The sequence below is a fragment of the Trichosurus vulpecula genome, chromosome 4 (genome assembly GCF_011100635.1).
Source record: "Trichosurus vulpecula isolate mTriVul1 chromosome 4, mTriVul1.pri, whole genome shotgun sequence".
Taxonomy (NCBI): Eukaryota; Metazoa; Chordata; class Mammalia; order Diprotodontia; family Phalangeridae; genus Trichosurus; species Trichosurus vulpecula.
The window spans coordinates 426,220,762-426,244,340 of NC_050576.1; the positions used below are offsets into that span (position 1 = coordinate 426,220,762).

The 23,579-nt window shown below is 38.7% G+C and overlaps 1 protein-coding gene and 1 pseudogene across 2 annotated transcripts in view; both read right to left on the reverse strand.

Moving 5' to 3' along the window:
• Positions 1 to 23,579, reverse strand: part of ARHGAP44 (Rho GTPase activating protein 44) — a 223,775-nt gene that overhangs the window by 1,424 nt on the left and 198,772 nt on the right. For both annotated transcript variants that reach the window (XM_036756005.1, XM_036756006.1), the window contains 2 exons: positions 21,531 to 21,676; positions 5,602 to 5,976 (listed from right to left, as the gene is read on the reverse strand). In XM_036756005.1, the coding sequence (XP_036611900.1) occupies positions 5,602 to 5,976; positions 21,531 to 21,676 (521 nt within the window). The remainder of the gene's footprint in view (positions 1 to 5,601; positions 5,977 to 21,530; positions 21,677 to 23,579) is intronic.
• LOC118845987 lies at positions 16,176 to 17,193 on the reverse strand (annotated as a pseudogene).

The following is a 23,579-nucleotide window of genomic DNA, read 5'->3' on the forward strand; positions in this document are numbered from 1 at the left end:
ATCAGCATTAGGGAGCATTGCCCCCACACTACAACCTACCCCCCCACATACACACTCATACACACTTCCTTTTTTGAGAGATGATACATTGATGACTTAGCATACTACTTAATGCAAAGATGAGGGATATTGTGTTTCTGATTAGGCTCTTCTTGTTCCTTTTTTCCCTACTTGTAATAAAGTTGGAGAAGCTAAGACATCCAGATTCTATCTTTAAATTGTAGTTCACACCAGAGGCTGATGAGCAGTCACTTCATATTGCACTAAAATATAAAATCACTGTTTACTGGTAATTTTGTCCTATTTCAGTACCATAGTGGGGAAAAATCCCAGCCCTCTGGATACTGAGAGGGCTCCAATTAATTGCCTTGCCAGCTCCCATGAAGAGCTTAAGAAGGTAAATCTGATACTTCTTGCCACCTCCGTGGAAGCAAGGCTTCACTGGGCTCACCCCAACAAGCCTAGGAATAGTTGGGGACAGATTAGATCTCTGTCACATGAGGAAACATGAAATGTATTGACTGGAATTGAATCTCTGACCCTAATTTCAGTCACAGTACACTGTCCCAAACCAGATTATCTATTGTCCTGAAGAAGCTCTGGCACTATTCCCTGTTATGACAGATTTATAATCCTTCTTGATTGCCCTTAAGGTTACCTTAGTTCCCTTTGCAAAGATATTTTTCCAAGGAGAATCTAGTCCTCATGGGGGTCAGGTTGGGATGGAAAGGACTTTCTATGACTAGCAGGAAGAAAGTGCCCATCATAAGACCAATGTGTGTATGGAAATCCTAGAACATCTTTAACCGGTATAATTACCCCTTGTTCAAGATAACATTATTGGCTGAAGAAAATGATAACTGTTTGTATTCAATCCTGTTATTTACACTCCCTTAAATGGGTTCTCAAGGACTGCTAAGCTAGCGGTGAAGAAATGTGGAATCAATGAGGAGCTACAGAGCTCCAAATAAACACTGGAGAGTGGAAACAGCAAAGTACAGCTTTTATGAATGGGATTCGCCACCTGCTTCTACCTCCTGACTCTATCCTACCCCAAATGAAAAATTTTAAAATATCTCTGATGATGCAAAACAAGCAACCTGAGTCAGGTTTCTTCTGGTGGAAATGCTAGGAGAGTACCTCTCAGTGCCATCAGATTAAAAGCCTGGAAACTATACAATCCTTGACCCCCTCAAAGAAAAGAGCACTTGCAAAATAATGTGATTTCTCCTCCTTTGGGTTTGTTCTTATTCATGTTAAGCTATTTGGCAAGATACAGCACAAGGCTGACTGAATATCTTTAATACATCTTTACATACCTACCACTATTTGGTCATTATGTACCCAAAGCAGCATGAGGGGGAAGCAAAATAGATCTTCTGTAGCACTGCTCCCCACAAAACAAAGGAAAATGAAGTCGTTCAACCTTGCGAACCCCTTTCACTGACCTTTGTGGAAAAGAGTTTTTTTGTTGTTACTTGGGTAGCTCCAGAAAACATTCTTATCAAAGCTTGGCTCTGATAGGCCAACCCCATTCTAGCTGTAAAGACACAATGATAGGCAGAGACTTTGGGGCTGAAGAGCCCAGCTATCAGCTGGTGAACTGAGCAAGGTTGACAGGCCTACTGTTAGTCCTCCTTTCACCTATGTAAATGAATCTATTTTGGTCACTGCAGTGCCAAAAGTAAGAGGTATATGGGCTCCCCCTACTCTTCGGCCTGACATAGAGCAATTAGCAAGCAAGGGGAGCAGCAGTGGCTGCTCCCCTTGCTTGCTAATTGCTCACATAATGGCCATTGCAAGTAACCATATTTTTAATGTGCAAACTTTTCATTCAACTAAAACCTGACAGGAGACTGGAATGCCCATTTCTCTGTGATCCTAACAAAGTTAAGTTGTCCTTCTGAATATACTACTCTAATTTCTTTTGCTGTTAAAAGAAAACTGTCTCATTCCCTACAAACTTGCTTTTGCATAAAAGGAATACATAAATATTCCTATAAAGCATCATCATAATTTTCTATCATAATAACCAAAATGCTAATTCACATGGCTATGGTGTTAGATGGTATCAATCTGGGAGTGGCTAGAGAGCCTAGCTTGAGAATGTTTGAAAGTTATCTCAACAAGGTTCTAAAAAAATTGTTCCTGTCTCAAAAGTTTTGTTCCAGTTTATTCCTCCAGGTTCTATATAATCTTGTTTTCCTTGATATTATGGGTCCTACAGTAATATTAATTAAAGAGAAGTAGAAATGTATTTGGATGGAATACATCTCTCAACCTCTTGAGTATACAGACTAAACTAGAATAATACCTCTAGTGGGTTCAATGGTTTATTCTGCATAGTTGAAACAATCGGACTGTATTACTCTTCCAAAATGAGATACTGTTGTTGGTTTTGGATGACTAAAAGATTTTCCAGAATTGGGCAGATATGTACAGACAACCCAGTCTACATATGAGTTTTTGTTTTTAAAAGTACTCTTTATGGAAGCAACTTATTGTAATAGAAAGAGTGCTTGACTGGGAGCCAGAACATCTGCTTTTAAATCCTTGCTTTTACTACCATTTATGTGACCTGGGAACAATTCACTTCACTTTCCTGAGTTTCAGTTTCCTTATCTGTAAAGTGAGTGGGCTAGACTAGATTATCTGCAGTCTCTTTCATTTAAATTCTTTTGATTTTGTTTTGGAGGCTTGTTCAACCTCCTGGGGGGTAAATGAAGCAACCAAAAGGAAGTGGAACTATCCCTACTTTACATAGATGTCTCCCATCTGAGATTTCTCCTAGCTGAGATGAAAAAGGGTTAACAGGTGGTGGAGTATAGTATTCATCCACTAGACCTGGTCAAATAGCATTAAGGTCCTGTCACAATAATTTAGAATTCTTTCATCTGACTTCTAGAAGTAATTTCTCTAAGAACACTTACAGGAAGCATCGAGGATCCAGACCAAAGTTCACTCTTTGGAATAGAAAGTCATATGATTAGTCAAACAACAGCACATCAACACCCCCTGGGAGGAGTAGGAGTACCCATAATCAAATAAGGGGAAGGTATTCATACAAGTATTGAAAAACAATGAAGTGATTTGGAGGAGGAGAGAAGGAAAATTGTTTTTCCTTAATTGGAGCAGAAGAATAGAAAAAGAAGGTCAGCAGTTCTAAGAAGCCAAATAAGCTTACTAATAAATTCATTGTTAGTGAGCTTGTGGAATCAGTAAGAGCCACACAGCCATGCAACTCAGGTTGAGCCACATGCAGAGGTGATGAGTTAGTGACAGCAGCTGTCAAGTTGACCTGGGTTAGCCTTCAGAATTAGAAGGGAGATGGAGACTGGGATGCCAGCTTACCCTGAAAATCTCCCTCATACTTATCCACAATTGCTCCACTCATTGTCAAACAGCTGCAATGACACAATGATAGGATTCGGAGAAAGGAATAAAAACAAGGAAACAAGAACAGAACTGAGAAAAAGCTAGAAATAGCATTAAGGTAGAATTTCAGTTCACACCAGTTAAGCAAACAAAATAATTACAGGCATATACTACAGGCTACAGAAATTATTTCAGGGACGTGTACAATTAGGACAAAACTCAACAGAATGGAAAGCAAGAACAGCAATAACAAGAAACTCTGCGTGTGTGGTGTGTGTATGTGTGTGTGTGTGTGTGTGTGTGCACCCACATGTGCATTCGCACAGGGAAATATGTATTTGTTCTCCAGCTCAGTGGTTCTCAAATTCTGTCACTGACCATTTGAAAACTAAAGGCCACTGTCTTTTCAAATGCCTTCTGGTCCTCAGTCATTTCACAAAAAAATTTTTCCAAGAAAAGACATCCCACTCTATTTCTTAAATCAAATATATGCTTCTTTCTTCCTCTAAATGTTTTCCTAAACCTCATGTTTAAAACGCTCCCAATAATTTCTACTACCCTCTTCTTCCTTCTTATACTTGGGTAGGGTGAAAAAGCAGAAAGATGTAACTCATGGGAGAGTACTTTCTACTCTATGTCAGGTACGAAGGCATCCTGAGATTTTTTCTTTATGGTTACAGAGATCATTGGTTTGAGATGTATTATTATTTTAAAAAATCCTTCTGTTTATATGGATGCTGGATAACCAAGAGTATGTTAAGGCTAAGGTCTGTCTTTAGGGGAAAAAGTACTACCACAACAATTAACCCACTCAATAAAGCAAGCTATAGAGAAGGAAGATGGTATTCAAATGTATTTTCCAAAGACTCTTCTTACAACTTAATAACCATATATATGTACAATTTCCCAAAGCTTATTCTAATCTATCATTGTGGATTATAACCTCACAGGGTTGTTGTGAGGATCAAATGAGATGGTATTTGCAAAAAGTGTTGAGCACAGTTCCCAGCACATAATAGGCATTATACAAGTGCTTATTCCTTTTCACCATTAAAATCATTGCTGATTGATTATAAAACATTCTTAATAACTCTATTAAAGCCATTGGATGCTTAAAATGCAATGAAAAATGTGACTCCTTTTGGAAAGAATACCAAAAAAGCTCTTTGGCCTAGGTCTACATGAGTGCTAATGAGAAGCTTTGGACAATGTTTAAAAATAAAGCATTATCTCAAAAGTCACATGAAAATGACTGTTAGTATCAAGATAAGTAGGTAGAAGACTAAGATTATTTTCTAAGAGGGCATCCTTTTCTGCTCCTGCGGTCAACCATCAAGCTATCTGCTCTCTCAGTTGAGGTTTGCCTGACCTATCCCAAAACTTTTGGCTTTCTAAACAATGGGAACTTTTCTGTGGCATTAATCCATCATATCAGGTGTGTTTTAAAACTCACCTTTAAATCTATACTTGAGCTTGGAAAAATTAATTTAGCTGGGATAATAGCTCAGCTGTTTTTATTTTATTTAAAATTTTAAAATAAAAGCCTAAAGATAAATTAGTTCACCATTTAGGATCTTAACCAAAACTGTAATGCCTTTGAGATTGTTAATTTGGGTAAAGAGGAATGATGTATCAATATGTTTTTTTAAACTTGGGCCCTTTCTTCCTGTTATTAGTATCATGTTGACATAGGGAAGTTCAATAAGCTAATTTTATATACTAATAGGAAGAAAATGTCTTATCCTCTCTTATCTTCTCTTACTTTGTGACTCAGATAAGCGACCTTTTCTATTTCACAAAGCAACAGGAATCTCCCAAATCTTTAAGCATAAAAGACAGAGATGCCTATTTTGATGCCTGCTGATTCATTAGTTAACCATGTTCCTATCACTTTTCACATTTTCAAAGGCTCTTTTTCAAGGTTTACTTCTCCACAGAAATACAAAATGCATGGAATTCTAAGATGCTCTAGGTGTCAATGTCAAAATGCTAAGAGCATAAAGAGAATCTGGGCTCTTCGCAAACTGACCTAAATTCTAGCTGCTTTTCAATGAGTTTGTTGCTGGGAGTAAAAGGATGTTATCTTAGAAGTTACACTTGACACCAACACAACAATCCCAATGGTAAATAGAGATTGGTTAGCCATCAACAAAATCAAATAACCTTTCCACTGTTCATATTCTACTAAAGATCATAGAAAACTTCTGGAGCCAGTGGCTTGGTTACCTGTAGACATGCTTTCTCCAGAGGACATGCCATCTATCACAAGGTGGTCCACAGACTGTGAACCAGAGCCAGAGGTGTTTACTGTAGGAGGCTGTGGAGGTGGCAGCGTGGGCCTCTGTCGAGGCTTAGGTGTAGGCCGTGATTTGGTTAAAGTGCTTGTGATGACAGGAGTAGATAAGGACAGTGTTGTAGCAGGGGGAAGCTGGCCTGAAACCAGTAAGTAACCTTGAGGGTAATTCAGTCCATACGGAGAAGGGGTACTTGGTGGTGTAGGAGACAGGCTGACTGGGGATGGTTGGCCAGCAGACTGGTCAGTCATACCACCTAACTGACTGAAGGTGACCTTGGGTGGTATTGGTGCCAGCTTCTTTGAAACTGAAAGAAAAAAATACTGTTAAATTAAGTTCACTTCATTTGGTTTCTAAATATACTTTCATACTCTGGTCTTTTACTAAATCTGATAGGTACCAAAAACTGTACTAGCTTCATTAACCCATGTGTATTCATTCATTTAACCAACATTTATTTAGGATTTATCATAAGGGCTCAGACTTCAACAGAGTATACCAAGCAGGTTAGTACCAGAAATTCTCTGCAAATTTCTACCTTATTATTTCCTACTGTTATGAGTTAGTGCTATGCATAATGGCCACTACATCCAGACACTAGAAAAGTACAAAACTGGAGAAGTAACTAAAGAGGACTTTCCAAAATAAAGAACACTAATCTGAATAACTGAATTATAACTGAATACTTGAATAACTGAATAATTGAGGTATGCCTGTCATAACCCCATATTTTTCTTCCCTTGAGCATATTTGTTCCTAGTAACAAATTTATATTTGTACACCATGGTAGATCTAGCTTAATTTCAGCTTTTTTGAGGGGAATAGGAGTTATTGCTGAATCCTAGAAAGGGAATGGAAGTCTGGGAACATGTATTAGTTTGGGGGAAATGAAATCCTTCCTGTCTATGATGACATATACCATTTGCTTACAGAACCCTATAGAAGAGTACCTTCCCCACCCCATGGTTGAGCTCTGTGCCATGCATACCTGGTATTGTTGGTAATGAAAGTATAAGTCATTGTTCTAGATACGTTAACACTAAGCCCTAATAAATGGTAGTGACAAGCAGAGGAAGAAATTTGTGTCACTGAATGCAGTGGTACGGAATGAGCCTTGAGCATCTAACCAAAGGCCCAGGTGAGAAGCTGACATTTACCGTTTTTATGAAGTTAGAATGTTTGAGTATATCATGAAGACTGAGTCAATATAGTGCCCACATAATTAGCCAACTTGGTAAATTCAGTCTAAAGGACAAACAGACTGGTTGATTGGGTATCATGTTGATAACACATTGAGTGAATAACCAAATTTTTAATGTTTCATAGAACAACTGCTGTATTTAAAATCTGAGGAATTGCATTCAAATCTTTACTCTGCCTGTGTGACCTGAGGTAAGCCTCTTCATTTCTCTGAACCTCAGTTTCCTCATTTGTAAAATGAAGGGATTGGAATAGATGGCTCTCCTAATTCTAAATCTAGCTGTCCTATTCAATGCAAATGTTCCCATTTCTCAGTGTTTTTCCACCTCTTCTAAGCGATAGATAAATTGGTATTGCCAACTGGAAGTGTAAAAAAGGGAGACTAGTTAGAACTAGACTAAGACAAACAGCTCATAAAACCCTATTGATCAGAAAACAAATCAAAGTTCAATTTAAGATAATTAAGAAATTTCTTAATTTAGAAGGAAGGACTCAAGATGGAGACCATTGATTTCTGGCTGAGTCATTTAATTGATTCTGGGAAAATCATTTCACTTCCCTATTCCTAAGTTTCTTCATTTGGAAAAGAGGGAAAATGATATCACTTCCAAATTTTTCTCCTGATGTCTCTCCTCACTGGCTTCCCTCCATATTTGAATAGCTTCTCCATCACTGATGAGAAAGGCTGTATTTCCCCATCTCCCACCTTGTAAACATGTAAATACAAACTAGAGATTTCTTAGCCATTTTGGATATTTGAAGAGTGTAGCTCATCATTTTAGACTCAGGCAACTAAGCTTCTCTCAATCACCCTGGGCTCTCCCCACTTTTTTTCATTTCTTTCATTGTGTTCTCCCCCAGTAACCTCTCAAAACTACTCGAATAAATTCCTTCAGGCCCAGCTCTTTGACTTGCCTTTGTCTACAGGCGCCATATAGTGAAGACTATATGTCTTCACTCCTCTTGTTGTACAACTCTAAATGGTTTAAAAGGTTTCACATCAGCATGCTCAGGCCTCTCTTCATCTCAAAACTCAGTGCCCTCTGGCAATCTCTGTCTCACCAATTGCCTTGATGTCCTGGAGAAACCTTTGCCCTTGGATGCTGTTGTCCTCATTGGTCTTGGAGCACTAGTTCAGGAAATCTCCCCCAACCACTATGCTTCACTTTCTTCTCTCCAGCTATCTCCTCCTTTCCAACTGATTTGGGTCTGTGAAGATAGCCATTTCTTCCTTTCTATTCATTATCCATTTTCTTGGATGGGGCATGTCAATCTATGGCCCTGTTGCCCTACTCACCATTTCAACTTCCCTGATGGATTGCCCCTCTCTGGTCTTTATTGTCTATTCCCCTTAGAATATAGATTCCTGGAAGTCAAGGACACTTGACTTTATTTTTGTATTTTTATCCAGAGAACATGCCATTTATCACAAACTGGTCCACAGACTGTGAACCAGAGCCAGAGGTGTTTACTGTAGGAGACTGTGGAGGTGGCAGGATGGGGCTCTGTCAAGGCTTAGGAGTAGGCCATGATTTGGTTAAAGTGCTTGTGATGACAGGAGTAGACAGGGAGAGTGTTGTAGCACTGGCTACAACACTGGCTACACTACAAAGCTGGCCTGAAACCAATAAGTAACCTTGAGGATAATTCATTTCATAGAATACATAGAATTTATTTTTTTATTAAAAAAATTTTTAATTAATTATTTTTAGTTTTCAACATTCACTTCCATAAGAGTTTAAGTTTTACATTTTCTCCCCTGACTTCTCTTCCCCCTCCCCAAGAAGGCATACAATCTGATATAGGCTCTACTTATGCATTCATATTAAACATATACTCACATTAATCATGATGTAAAGAAGAATTAGAACTAATGGAAGGAAACATGAGAAAGAAGAAACAAAACAACAAAAGAAAAAGAGAGCAAGTAGTATGCTTCCATCCCCAACGTTCTTTCTCTGGTTATGGATAGCATTTTCCATCATGAGTCTTTTGAAGTTGTCCTTGCATTGCTGAGAAGAACTAAGTCTATCAAAGTCAATCATAATACAACGTGGTTGTTACTGTGTACAATGTTCTCCTGGTTCTGCTCATTTCCTCAGCACCAGTTCATGTAAGTCTTTCCAGGTTTTTCTGAAATCCACCTGCTCATCGTTTCTTATAGCACAATACTATTCCATTACGTTCATGCACCGCAACTTGTTCAGCCATTCCCCAATTGATGGACATTCCCTCAATTTGCAATTCTTTGCCACCATAAAAAGAGCTGCTATAAATAATTTTGAACATGTGGGTCCTTTTCCCATTTTTATGATCTCTTTGGGATACAGATTTAGAAGTGGTATTGCTGGATTGAAGGGTATGCACAGTTTCATAGCCCTTTGGACATGGTTCCAAATTGCTCTCCAAAATGGTTGGATCAGTTCACAACTTCACCAACAATGTATTAGTGTTCCAATATTTCCACATCTTCTCCAACATTTATCATTTTCTGGTTTTGTCATGTTAGCCAATCTGATAGGTGTGATGTGATACCTCAGAGTTGTTTTGATTTGCATTTCTCTAGTCAATAGCGATGTAGAGCATTTTTTTCATATGGCTAAAGATGGCTTTAATTTCTTCTTCTGAAAACTGCCTGTTCATATCCTTTGACCATTTATCAATTGAGGAATGACTTGTGTTCTTATAAATTTGACTCAATTCTCTCTATATTTTAGAGACTCTATATATTTTCTCAGAGACACTGGTTGTAAAAATTCTTTCCCAGTTTTCTGCTTCCCTCCTAATTTTGGCTGCATCGGCTTTGTGCAAAAAATTTTCAATTTAATGTAATCAAAATTGTCCATTTTGCATTTCAGAATGTTCTCTATCTCTTGTTTGGTCATAAATTCTTCTGTTCTCCATAAATCTGGGAGGTAAATTATTCCTTGCTCTCCCAGTTTGCTTATAGCATCAGCCTTTATATCTAAATTGTGTATCCACTTTGACTTTATTTTGGGATATGGTGTAAGATGTTGGTCCATGCCTGGTTTTTGCATTACTATTTTCCAGTTTTCCCAGCAGTTTTTGTGAAATAGTGAGTTCTTATCCCATAAGCTGGAGTCTTTGGGTTTATCAAATAGTAGATTACTATAGTCATTGACTACTGTGTCTTATGTACCTAACCTACTCCACTGACCCACCACTCTATTTCTTAGCCAGTACCAAATAGTTTTGATGATTGCTGCTTTATAATACAATTTAAGATCTGATATGGCTAGACCTCCTTCCCTAGCATTTCTTTTAATTAATTACCTTGATATTCTGGACCTTTTGTTCTTCCAGATGAATTTTGTTATTTTTTCTAGCTCTATAAAATAATTTTTTGGTAGTTTGATTTGTATAGCACTGACTAGGTAATTAAATTAGATAGAATTGTCATTTTTATTATATTAGCTCAGCCTACCCATGAGTAACTCATGTTTTTCTAATTATTTAGAGCTGACTTTGTTTTTGTGAAAAGTATTTTGTAATTGTGTTCATGTAGTTCCTGGGTTTGTTTTGGCAGGTAGGCTCCCAAATATTTCATAATGTCTACAGTAACTTTACATGGAATTTCTCTTTCTATCTCTTGCTGTTGGGCTTTGTTAGTAATATAAACAAATGTTGATGATTTCGGTGCATTTATTGTTTATTGTTGATATGGTCAATTATGCTGATAGTTTTTGTAATATTGAACCAGCCCTGCATTCCTGGTATAAATTCTACCTGGTCATAGTGTATTACCCTGAAGATAAGTTGTTGTAATCTCTTTGCTAATATTTTATTTAAAAAATTTGCACCTACATTAATTAGGAAAATTGGTCTATAATTTTCTTTCTCTGTTTTGGCTCTTCCTGGTTTAGGTATCAGTACGATATTTGCATCATAAAAAGAATTTAGTAGGACTCCTTCTTCACTTATTTCCCCAAATAGTCTATATAGTACAGGAATTAATCGTTCTTTAAATGTTTGATAGAATTCACTTGTACATTCATTTGGCCCTGGAGCTTTTTCCTTAGGGAATTCAATTCAATTTCTTTTTCTGAAATGGGGTTAAGTATTTTATTTCCTCTTCTGTTAATCTGGGCAACTAATATTTTTATAAATATTTATCCATTTCACTAAGATTGTCAAATTTATTGGCATACAATTGGGCAAAATAATTCCTAATTATTGTTTTAATTTACTCTTCATTGGTGGTGCAGTCACCCTTTTCATTTTTGATACTGGTAATTTGCTTTTCCTCTTTCTTTTTCTAAATCAAATTAACCAGAAGTTTATCTATTTTATTTTTTTTTCACAAAATCAGCTCTTAGTTTTATTTATTAGTTCAATAGTTTTCTTTATTTAAATTTTATCAATCTCTCATTTGGTTTTCAGTATTTCTAATTTGGTATTTAATTGGGGAGTCTTAATTTATCATTTTTCTAGCTTTTTTAGTTGCATGCCCAATTCATTGATCTCTTCTTTCTCTATTTTATTCACATAAGCATTTAGAGATATAAAATTTCCTCTCAGAATCACTTTTGCTGCAACCCCTAAGTTTTGTATGTTGTCTCATTATTGTCATTCCCTTGGATGAAGTTGCTGTTTCTATGATTTGTTGTTTGACCCACTCATTCTTTAGGATTAGATTCTTTGTTTTCCAATTAATTATTAGTCTATCCTTCCATTGCCTTTTATTAAGTATAATTTTTATTTAAAAGAATGCAATTAATTTTTTCTGCCTTTCTGCATTGGATTATGAGGTTTTTACGCCCTAGTACATGGTCAATTTTTGTGTAGGTGCCAAGTACTGCTGAGAAAAAGGTATATTCCTTTCTATCCCCGTTCATTTTTCTCTAGAGGTCTACCATATCTAAAATTCCATTCACCTCCTTAAGTTCTTTCTTGTTTATTTTGTGGAGGTCCCCTACTAGTATAGTTTTGCTGTCTATTTCTTCCTGTAATTCCCTTAACTTCTCCTCTAAGAATTTGGATGCCATACCACTTGGTACATATGTGTTCAGTAATGATATGACTTCATTGTCTAGGTGACTTTTAGTAGGATACAGTTTCCTTCTTTATCTCTTTTAATTAAAACTATTTTTGCTTTTGCTTTGTCTGAGATCAGGATTGCTACCCCCGCTTTTTTTTTTTACTTCACTTGAAGCATAATATATTTTACTCCAGCCTTTTACCTTTACTCAGCGTGTGTCCCTCTGTTTCAAATGTGTTTCTTATAAGCAACATATTTTAGGATTATGGTTCTTAATCCACTTTAGTACCTGTTTCCATTTTATGGGAGAGTTCATGCCATTCACATTCACAGTTATGATTACTATGTGTGTCTTTCTCTTCATCCTATTTCCCCCACCCCCATTTATGCTTTTATTTCTCCTTTCTCCCTTTCCCTCCTCATTAGAGTTTTGCTTTTGACCACTGCCTCCCTCAATCTGCCCTCCCTTCTATCAGCCCCTTTCCTTTTCTTTCTCTTTTCCCTTACTACTTATTCCCTCCCTTCTAACCACCCCCTCCTTTTTCTTTCCCCTTTCCCCTCCTACTGCCTAAAGGGCAAATTAAATTTCCATATGTGTTGGTAACCAAAAATGGGCTCCTTAGCACTTAGTCAACAAGTGCCCTTGAATACTTTGGCTTTTTCCCCTGAACTAACTGAATGCTGTTTGTATGCTGGATTGGAGTAAGCTTGTCGGCCCCTTCACCTTGCTTCCCTTGATTAAGCAGATCGAAAGAACCTGTGCTTTCCCCAGCGTACCTTACACCCCCGCAGAAGCCGGATGGTTAAAAACAGCTTCCGTTGGAGCCAGAGGCTGCTACAGCTACAGCCGAAGCTGAAGCAGGAGCTGCCGGTAGCAGAGCTGACCTACATGAGGATTGAGGAGTGCTGAACAAGGACTTGAGGCCAGTGGGTAATCTTTTTACCATAGAGGGGAAGCATGTATATGATTTTGCTTTATACCATCATGCTTCTCTGTGGCCTCCTGGTTACTCTTGTGAGGCGGACTTATTGGGCCTGGAAGCTTTTGATCAAAATATCAAAATGGGGATGCTGGTTTGTGGGTTGGTTACTGTGGAGCCTAAATATATGCTTTGATTCTTCTGCCTCCTACTTTGGAGATTCCTTATATCTCACAGTTCCAAACCTTTCAGACATATATATGATCCTCTTTGAAATTATAAATTCTGCCCTCATAATACACTATACCTGAGTATGTTATTCCCTCCTTGAGCTAAATTGGATGAGAGTAAGGTTCATACAATGCTCATCTCCCTCCCTTCTTTCCCTCTAATGCAATGTTTTTGTGCCTTTTCATGTGATGTAACTTACCCTTGTCTGCCTCCTCCTTTCTTCTTCTCCCATTATAATCCCTTTTCACCACTTAATTAAGTTTTTTATCATCTCATCAAAATCAATTTATACGTACACCCTTCTAACTGTTGTAATAAAAATACAGCTCTCTAGAGTTACAAGCATCATCTTCCCATGCAGGGATGTAAACAGTTTGCTCTTATTGAATAGCATGGTTTTTTTTTTCTTTCCTGTTTACCTTTTTATGCCTTTCTTGAGTCTTCTATTTGAAGATCAAATTTTCCATTGAACTCTGGTCTTTTCATCAGGAAGGTCTGGAAGTCTCCTGTTTCATTGAAGATCTATCTCCTTGCCTGAAAGATTATGCTCAATTTTGCTGAGTAGTTGATCCTTGGTTGTAATCCAAGATCCTTTGCCTTATGGAACATCATATTCCAACCCCTCTGATCTTTTAATGTAGAAGCTGTAAGGTCTTGCATAATGGTAACTGTGGTTCCATGATATTTGAGTAGTTTCATTCTGTATGCTTGCAGTATTTTCTCCTTGACCTGATAATTTTGAAATTTGGCCACAAATTTGGCATTTTCAATTTGGGATCTCTTTCAGGAGGTGATTGGTGGATTCTTTCAATGACTATTTTAGTTTTTGAATGTAGGACTTTGAGGTGGTTTTCCTTGATGATTTCTTGAAAGATAACTGTCTAGGCCCTTTTTTTGATCATGGCTTTTGGGTAGACAAATAATTCTTAAATTGTGTCCCCTGGATCTATTTTCCAGGTCAATTGTTTTTCCAATGAGGTAGTTTACATTTTCTTCTATTTTTTTTCATTCTTTTGATTTTGTTTGGCTGATTCTTGATGTCTCATAGAGTCATTAGCTTTGACTTGCCAAATTCTAATTTCTAATGAATTCTTTTCTTCAGTTAGCTTTTTTACCTCCTTTTCCATTTAGTGAATTCTACTTCTTAAGGAGTTGTTTTCTTCAGTGTATTTTTTCCCCCATTTTGCGAATTGTATTTTTAAAGGAATTGTTCAATTTTTTTCATCTATCTCTCTAATTTGACTTTTAAAATCCTTCTTGAGCTCCTCTAAGAAGGCCCTTCGGGCTTGAGACCAGTTCATATTCCCCTTTGAGGTTTCAGATATGGGTATATTGACAATGCTGTCCACTTCTGAATTTGTTTTGATCTTCTCTGTCCCCATAGTAAGAATCTATGATCTTTGGTTTTCTATGTTGCTTTTTGCTCATGCTGTTTGCCTTTTTCCTGGCTTTTAAAGTTGATCTGTGCTTCTGGGGCACAGGGGGCATTGTTCCAAGCTTCTTGTGTGGGGGTCTAGGATCTGGTTACCGGTTTTGTGTGCTGGGGCCTCAGGTGCTGGCAGCTGGAGGCTGTAACTTACCTGGTGCTGAGCTGGAGCTGGTGGTGGTGGCTGGTATGTGCAGAGGACAAGTGGGGTTTTTCTGTGTTTCCCCTGGGTTACACTGAAGCTTGTGAGGTGGGGTGTGAGGGTGGGGGTGGTCTGGCTGCTGGAGTATCACCTCTTTGCCCATAGCTGTGCTAGAGCATAGGTAGCCTTAGCCACTGATGGACACAAATCCACCTGCCAAAGTGGTGGTTCTCCGTGCTGGCATCTGAAAGTTCACCTGGCTACACTCGAGGGTCCTGGTATTGGCACTTGCCTTCTTTACCACCCTGGATCTCAGGAGCTCCTGCCGGTCCACTGAGGTGGGGCTTGCCACTGGCTTGCCAGGATGCTTCCCATCCTGTACTGGTTCCCTTCAGTTACAGCAAGAGGGACCTTTAGCATTAATCTTCCTAGCCTCATGAGCCAAAAGACTGCTGCACCCTATCTTTCTGCTGGCTCCACTGCACCAGGATTTTTCCTGAGGTGGTATTTTCTGGGTTTTTCAAGGTCAGTAAGGGAGGGTGAGAGCAACTTACTGCTTACTCTGCCATCTTGGCTCCCAGAAATGACAAAATTAGAATTTTAATCTGCATTTTTATTTTTTTATCTTGGGCATTTAGCATTGTGCTTAACACCATTAAACACTTAATTTTTTCCACTTTTAAATTTTATTTGTCTTAACCTCTTACTCCTCTAGTTTCTACCCTATTTTCCCTCTTAATGGTCATGAAAGAATATTAATAACAGGTGGATTCTGTCTTCAATGGAAAATTTACTATAATAGTAAACAAAATTAGAGATAGAGGAAAATATCATTAGAAAACCTCAAACCTGCCAGGATTAAGCAAGGATTGTAGGCCAATTGGTCCTAGAAGAAATATCGTCCAGGTCACAAAATAGCAAGTCCCAAAGCTGGAAGGAACCTCAGTGGCTATCCAGTCTAACCCATTACTAAATAAAATGTCAAGTACAGTATGCCTGACAACAGGTCATCTAGACTTTGTTTAAAGACATTCAACGAAGGAGAACCTGTCAGTTACCAAAGTGGCCCATTCCATATTTAATTAGCTCTAATTTTAAGATTTTCTTGATACAAAGCCTAAATTGCCCTCCTTGGGGCTTCTAACTTTTGCTTTTGCCCTTTGAGGCTAAAGTCTAATCTCTTTCCTGATGCGGCAACTTTTTAAGTCTTCAATGAGGCATCAGTAGCTATTTCTCTTTCCATATGGAAAAAGAAAATCTGCTTATTTAAAAATTTTATTTTCTGGTTCACTCCATCTAGTTGGAAGTAAAACTACATTTTTTTGGAAACAAAAAAAGGTATTTTATTGTAAATAAAGAATATACAGGAAAAGCTCTCCATGAATCTGAGTAGCACAAATAAAAGGTCATATGACTTGAGATGTTTGGTTTCCACCCACAAAAAGTATCACACACACACATTTAACAATCTTGGTTACTTCCCAGTCTTTGGACACAACCTTCCTTTTTAAGTGCACTCTCTTGACCCAGGAAACTCCCTCATAACTAGAGCCTGGTTGTGGCACCATGAGAGGAAGAGGAAGAAGGTTTAAATTTCACCCTGAGTAAGAGTCTTGATTTTGTTCATGTTGTGATCAATGGCCCTTGAAAGAAATTGGATCCAGTTTTCTCCTTCATGGGGACACACACGACTTGCCTTTGTGATTTCAAGGACCTTGGTTGTCTAGCATTTAGTCACGTGACTCAAAGGTGGACGCACGCCTGGAGCCAACTCGTCCACACTAGGACTGATCTCATTGGAAATGTCAATAATGCCACCTAGCTGGGCACCCTGGTCTCAGACAACTGTCTTCCCATGGGTTTCCACTAACTTCTCGTTGGGCAGGGCAGTCGGGGTTCAGTGACTGGCCCAAGGTCACACAGCTAGTACATGTGTCAAGTGTCTGAGGCCGGGTTTGAACTCAGGTCCTCCCGACTCCAGGGCCGGTGCTCTACTCACTGCGCCACCTAGCTGCCCCTGAGGATCTGACTCTCTTGAGGCAAGCTTGAGAGGCTTTCATCAGTCCCATACACGGAGCTAAGAGCTGCTGGTCCTTTTTTAACCAATATGCGTCCGTATTACCCCGAGATTTCAATTCATCATCTTCTAAGATGTCACTGTAAGGGTCTCCACTTGCCTGCTCCACGTCCTCAAGTGCATCCTTCACTCCCCTCAGATACGAAGCCAGCATCAAAAGGGCTGCTGCTCTGTTATCTGCCACATGTTTCCCAGATACTGCCAGCTGATGTGAGATACTCATGTGATATGCATTGAGGTCGAGCTCTGACAATCACCTGGGAAAACTGGGCCATTCCCTTCACTACGTCCACAACAGTATCTTGAACCATTTTTCATAACGTGATACCTTGGTCTCTGGGAAGCTAGTAGTATGCAGAAACCTCTGCCAACACAGCATTCTGGATACTTTCACAGAGCTTCCTGCAGTCCTCTGGGGAAGGCAGAGGAGGTCTTGTGAAGGCCAGGCTCAGCTTTGTGGCTTCCTAAGACACCACCAGGGCCCTTTGCTGAGCTTGTCCCAAAATCTGTGTGCAATGGACACCTCCATGGTCTCTCAGGCCTCACCATCTCGCACCCACTGAAAAACTACACTTTGAATAACAACTTTTTCGTCCTACTCTATGGACACAGACTTCCAAATTAAGTTTGATAGGGTCACATAGCTATTAAGGCTGGATTTGAATGCAGGTCTTCCTGACTCCAAAACCAGTCAGTTACCTATTGTGCCATCAGATGAGCAGGTAAAATTATCTTTAATTTTATAAATGGCTTTCCTAGGACAGATTTTAGAATTGAAGGAAAGTAAGTATATTTAATTTGGTCCTTAATAATGAATCTCATTTGCTTTAATGCTTGGCAAGTTGGTGGAATATATTACAAAATATTTTTTCCATGAAATAAATAATGTGCTAGGGGAAAGAAAATAGTTTTTATACAATTATGATATTGTAATACAAGGAAAATTAGGAACCCCTGAGTAACCCCTAGCTACTGACAAGCCCCCCCAGAAAGAATGGATTCAGATATCTTTGGTATTTAGCAAACCCCCTGGGACTCCATGGCTCCTTCCTGAAATGTCAATAGATAGGACCATCCCACTGAGAGATAACCTGGCAGATCCTGTCTAGCAGATATCCCTGAGACTCCTTGGCTCCTTCCTGGAATGTCAATAGATAGGACCATCCCACTGAGAGATAACTTGACAGACCCTTCCTGGGAGATATCCCTGGGACTCTGGGACTCCACCAAGGAATGTAAATGAGATTATCCCACTAGTACGATAACCTGACTGAATCTTTTGATCAGCCAGGACCTTTGTTCCTCTTCCCCCTTACTCTGTACCCCCATATCCTATATAAGCCAAGCCATCACCCCAACACATTTGCCATTGATTTGTGGTGCCGTACCCCGATGGCCGCCAGCTAATAAATTCTCCACTTAAAACCTATACTCTGTGGTGTGTCTCGCTCGCTTCTGGTACAACAATATTTTTCAAATCTGGTACATCTAGAGTTCTTTGATGAGCCAAGCAAGAATACAAAGAAGGAGCAGAAAGTGGATCTAATTTATAAAGACTCTCTTTGCAAAAAAAAAAGCATAGATAAGATTCCATGCCAAAGGTTCAAAAAATTGAGTCACTGTAATTAAATTAAAACTTGGTAAAATTTCACTAAAGGTAGATGATTGGATGAGAGAAAAAAAATATAAAGAAATGACAATTCCTCAGGGATTAGTGATGGAACAAGTCATTTTGTAAAGGTTGTTCACAAATCAATTAATGATTTAACATACATATTTAATCACATACTGTGTACCAGGCATTGTGCTAGTTGCCAGGAATACAAATACAAAAGCAAAGCAATTCCTGGCTTCTAAGAGCTTATATTCTACTGGCAGGAGGTGGAGGGGTGGGGTAAAGGAGGGAGATAAAAGACATTCACAAATAAATAAATAAAGAACCTATTTTAAAAACACAAAGTGATTTGGTGAATGAAATGCCTCTTGAAACATGTGGCACTTGAGCCAAGAAAAGCCTGGGAATTCCAAGAGACCAAGGTGAGTGTGGAGTATATTCCAAGTATAAGCACACTTTAGACAAAGGCAGAGAATTGGGAAAAGGAATACTATATATAGGGAATAGCAAATAGGATGGATTAGCTGAAACGTGGTTTCTGGAAGAGAATATATGAAGTATAATAGTCTGGATAGGTTGAAGCCATATTGTGAAGGGCTTCAAAAATCAAAACAGAGGAATGTGTGTTTTATCCTAGAGGCAACAGGGAACCACTGAAGTTTTCTGAGCAGGATAGTGACATAGTTGGACTGATAGTTTAGGAATCTGAATTTGGCAGCTGAGTTAAGACTAGATGGGAGTGGAAATTGGAGAAGGGATGCAGGGAGGCCATTGTAATACATAGGCCAGCGTAGTTTCCCATTTCTGGGATGATGAACCATGACACATGGTAGGTGAGACATCGAAGATGATCCAGGGAAAGGAGAAGGAGGAAGAGATCAGATAGGTAGGGAAATTATCATGGCAGACTAGAGTCACAAAAACCCAGAGAGGAGAAAGTATCCAAAAGGAGGTGGCAGTTAAGAGTTAAATGCTATAGAAACATAAAAAGAAGAATGAGAATTGAGAAAAAGACCACTAGCATAGCACTAAAGAGATCATTGGTAACCCTGGAGAGAGCAGTTTAAGTCAAGTGTAGGAAATGGAAGTCAGATGACCAGATGTTGAGCATGAACCAGAGGTGAGAAAGTGCTAAGAAAAAGTCCAGGCAGCTTTCTGTGTCTTTGGCTGTGAAGAGAAGGAAAGCTACATAGGATGATGGTCATCTGAGAAATGAAATGTCATGTAAATGATGAGTATGCAAATGCACAAAAATACTACATTGTGTGATGCACAAAGTAGTCATTTAGAGATTTCCTTGAAGATGTGTTCCACTGCTACAGCTAGAGTCCTGCTGATGGCTCTGGAGGAGAAAGTGAGGCTGGTGACCTTGCACAGCCCTCCCTCACTCAGATCAAGTCAACTGTAAGTCACGTCGTCATTTCCCTGATGCCATGATCCTCTTTGAAAAGGAAGGACAAACACAGCAACGCTTGATGCCATAAGCTTTTCATGCCCAAATCTGTTGCCCTTAACCTAGCCTGGCCCTTCATTGTCTGTTACCTCCCCTAGTCTGTTCCCCCACTTCCCACCCTTGATACCCTTAAACTAGCCTAGTCCTCCATTGTCTGTCATCTCCAGGTAGTCTTCAGCTATTTCCCACCCTTAATCCCATTTCTGGAGTCTGACCTCACTCCAGTCCCCCCAGTCCCATCAAGACCCTCCCTAAACACCTCCTCTAGTCACCGCAGACTACTTGGTCACCCCTAGATTCCTCCCACAGTCTTTCTGTATATAAGATCCATCTTGCCTCCATGAAGGTGCTCAGATTCAATCTAGCTTAGATTCAATCTGGCTTGCTTGTCAATTAAAGTGTCACAAAGTCTCAGATTCCTTAAGTCTACCCAATATGGCAAATCTTTAATAAACTTTGTTTTTCTTTGGCTGAAAGAAGGCTTGAGTTGAATTCATTTGGGCAGGACCTGGTGTGATGGTATTTTGGGGTCCTAAGCATCCCCCAAACCTCAACACTGCCCTTGTATAAAACTATAGTGTACTCACACTTAGATCTCAAAGGCTGGAGACTGAGCACTCCAAAGAAAAGGTAAATTCAAATGATAAAGATAATGTAGAAACAGTTGAATAAGAATCCACTAAGAATCATAGGACTCTTCAGATCCAAAAGATGAAGACCAAAATGAATATAATCAAATTTCATTCAGTTGTGAAGAGGATTCTGGACAGCATGGAATCAAACAATTTCAACAAATCCTTGTAGCAAGGAGGCAATGAAACCTAAAATGAGTAAATGTAGTGCAAATAAAAGTGTTGTTTTATTTTTGAATGAACTTGCCATTTTATCAGTATATAGAGCTCCCAATAAAACAATTATCTCTACTAATGCAGAATGGCAGCTGCCCTACAGCTTACAGTCTTAGGAAACTAGATGAGTCACTTAGAGGGTAAGTGTCTTTGCTGAGGGTAAAAAACATAGCTAGTTTGTATCAGAGGTCAGACCTGAAAGCAGTAGTCTTCCTGACTCTGAGGTCAGTTCTCTATGTTCTATACAACACTGTTTCTCAATTTAATTTTTATTTTACAAGTTATAAATGTATGGAGTTTGTTAACCCAAGAAGCACTGTCCATTCAAAAAAAAAAAAAGTTTGGCTAAATTCCTGAATCATGGACACAAAATGATTTATTAGCAATTTATCAAAAGTTAATGTTAGACTTTGAAACTGATGTCAAAGAGAGTAGTTATGCCCTTTCTATAGTATGCCAAAGATGGTACACTGGTCTGGATGGGCTAGTTGGGTAGTTCATATGTGTCCCTCTGATGCCTTAACACTCAAGTCTTGGTAGAAGTGAATAATACCCTCTGCATTGCTAGGTTCGACTAACTGTACAATGACAGACATAGTGAAGCTAAGGGAGAGGAAGGTTCCTACATACTGCTGTATTTTTCTATAGCATATTAGTGCTGGAAGTAGATTTTAGAGATTACTGATCCCAATCCCTCATTTTACAAAGGAGAAAATGGAGGCACTAAGTGAGGATATAATTCACCTATGGAGATACATTTGAATATAAGTATAGGGCAAAGTGTTGAGATAATACCTTTTGAATTCAAATTGTAGATTGGAACCCTAGATACCATCTATTAAGTCCCACAGCCTTTGTGCCTGGTTTAAAGGAAGTTTAAAACTAGTTGGAACTTAAACCCTCAGGGGGCTGAAGACAAGTACTAATAAGAAAGGAGACAAAAGTCATACCTTTCCGGAGTGTGTGAGGGCTCTGATCTGTGGGAGGCTGGTTGACAGTGGTCATTGGCTGTGTACTCACACAGAGGACCCCATGACTGGAGCTTTGACTCTCCTTTTGCCCAGACCCTGGAGAAAGCTCCTTGCTTTGTAAAGTGCTGAAACAAACACAAGGAATGACATATAAGCTTATTAAAACTCAACATCACCTCCACCTAATGAAAATAGTAATCATTTTTCAAGGCACGAGTCAAATCTCACTTCTGAGGGGAAGGCCTCAGTAGCCAATTCAGCCAATCACTAACTATCTCCCTTCTCCGAACTTTGGTAGGACTTATTGTCTATACCACTCATATGGCACTTATATTCTACCTTTCCAAGTCTATAAGTCTCCCCAACTAGATTGTAAGCTTCTTGAAGCCAGAGCCTATATCTTATTCATCTTTCTATCTTGTTCTGTTCCAAGTATAATCCTCGAAAATTGAAGAGAACTGGCAAATATTTGGTTATTCAATGGACATTCCCAGTAAGTCTAAACCTAAATAAAAGAGATATTTCAGTACATTTTTCACCATTCCTTAGCTGATTAACTTTGGCGGAGTATACATGAAGCAAAATTTTCCATTTTAAGAAATAAAAGTACATAGCAGGGCCCTGTTTAGGAATCCTTGAACCCTTTTCCATCCTCTGGCAGCCAGCCTTCCAATCCTTAGAGTTGAAGCATTTAAAAATATTTTCTGTTAGCTAAATGAAATTTCAAAATCAATTCCCAAGCATATTTTTATTGTTTTAATTTATTTATTTTTAATTTTCTAAATTCATTTTGATAAGATTTTGAGTTCTAAATTTCCCCCTTTCCCCTCCCCCCTTCCCAAGATGGCATGCAATATGACATAGGTGGTACATATACAATCATATTAAACATATTTCCACATTAGTCATGTTGTGAAAGAAGAATCAGAACAAAAGGGAAAACTATGAGAAAGAAAAAACAAAAAACAAAAAAAGAGAGAAAGAGTAGGCTTCTATCTGCTTTCAGACTCCACAGTTCTTTCTCTGGATATGGATAGCATTTTCCATCATGAGTCTTTTGGAACTGACTTAGATCATTGCATTGCTGAGAAGAGCTAAGTCTATCAAGGTTGTTCATCACACAATGTTGCTGTTAGTGTGTATAATGTTCTCCTGGTTCTGCTCATTTCACTCAGCATCAGTTCATGCAAATCTTTCCAGGTTTTTCTGAAATTTGCCTCCTCATCATTTCTTATGAAACAATAGTATTACATTCATATACCACAACTTCTTCACCCATTCCCCACTTGATGGGCATCCCCTCAATTCCCAATTCTTTGCCACCACAAAAAGAGCTACTATAAATATTTTTGTACATGTGGGTCCTTTTCCCATTTTTATGATCTCTTTGGGATACAGACTTAGTAGTGGTATTGCTGGGTCAAAAGGTATTCACAGTTTTATAGTCCTTTGGGCATAGTTCTAAGTTGCTCTCCAGAATGGTTGGATCAGTTCACAATTCCCTGAAGATATTTTTAAAGCCCTACCCCTGTGTAATAGCAATTCAGATTTAAAGATCTTTCCCACCCATTAATAGGCCATATGACCTGCTTACATCACAGGAAGCCTAAGTCACATGTGGTGGGAGGAGCTTGCTGAGAGGAAAAGGATGTTGTGTCACAGGAAATGCAGAGAGAGAGAGCTGTTATGGCTGTTAATGGCCATAGCGATAGTTAGTTGACCTATGATAGCTGAGCAGACTGTGACAGCTGTATTGTGAATTTGTTTTTGGGAAGACCCCAGAAGAGGGTGGGAGAGGTTTTGGAATAGCAAGGCTGATGTTGTGATATTGTGTTTTAAGTTCCTTGCTGTTATGATAAAGTGGACTAACTGGTTGTGGGAGCTGAACATTTAGTTGTGGGATATGGTTATCTAGTGTCTGAATAAATATTTTACTTCTTTTACCTTCTTTATGGAGAGTCTCTCATACTTTGCAATACAGAACTACATAGGCATATTCACAATTATAGTTGATGTTGTGTTTATTGC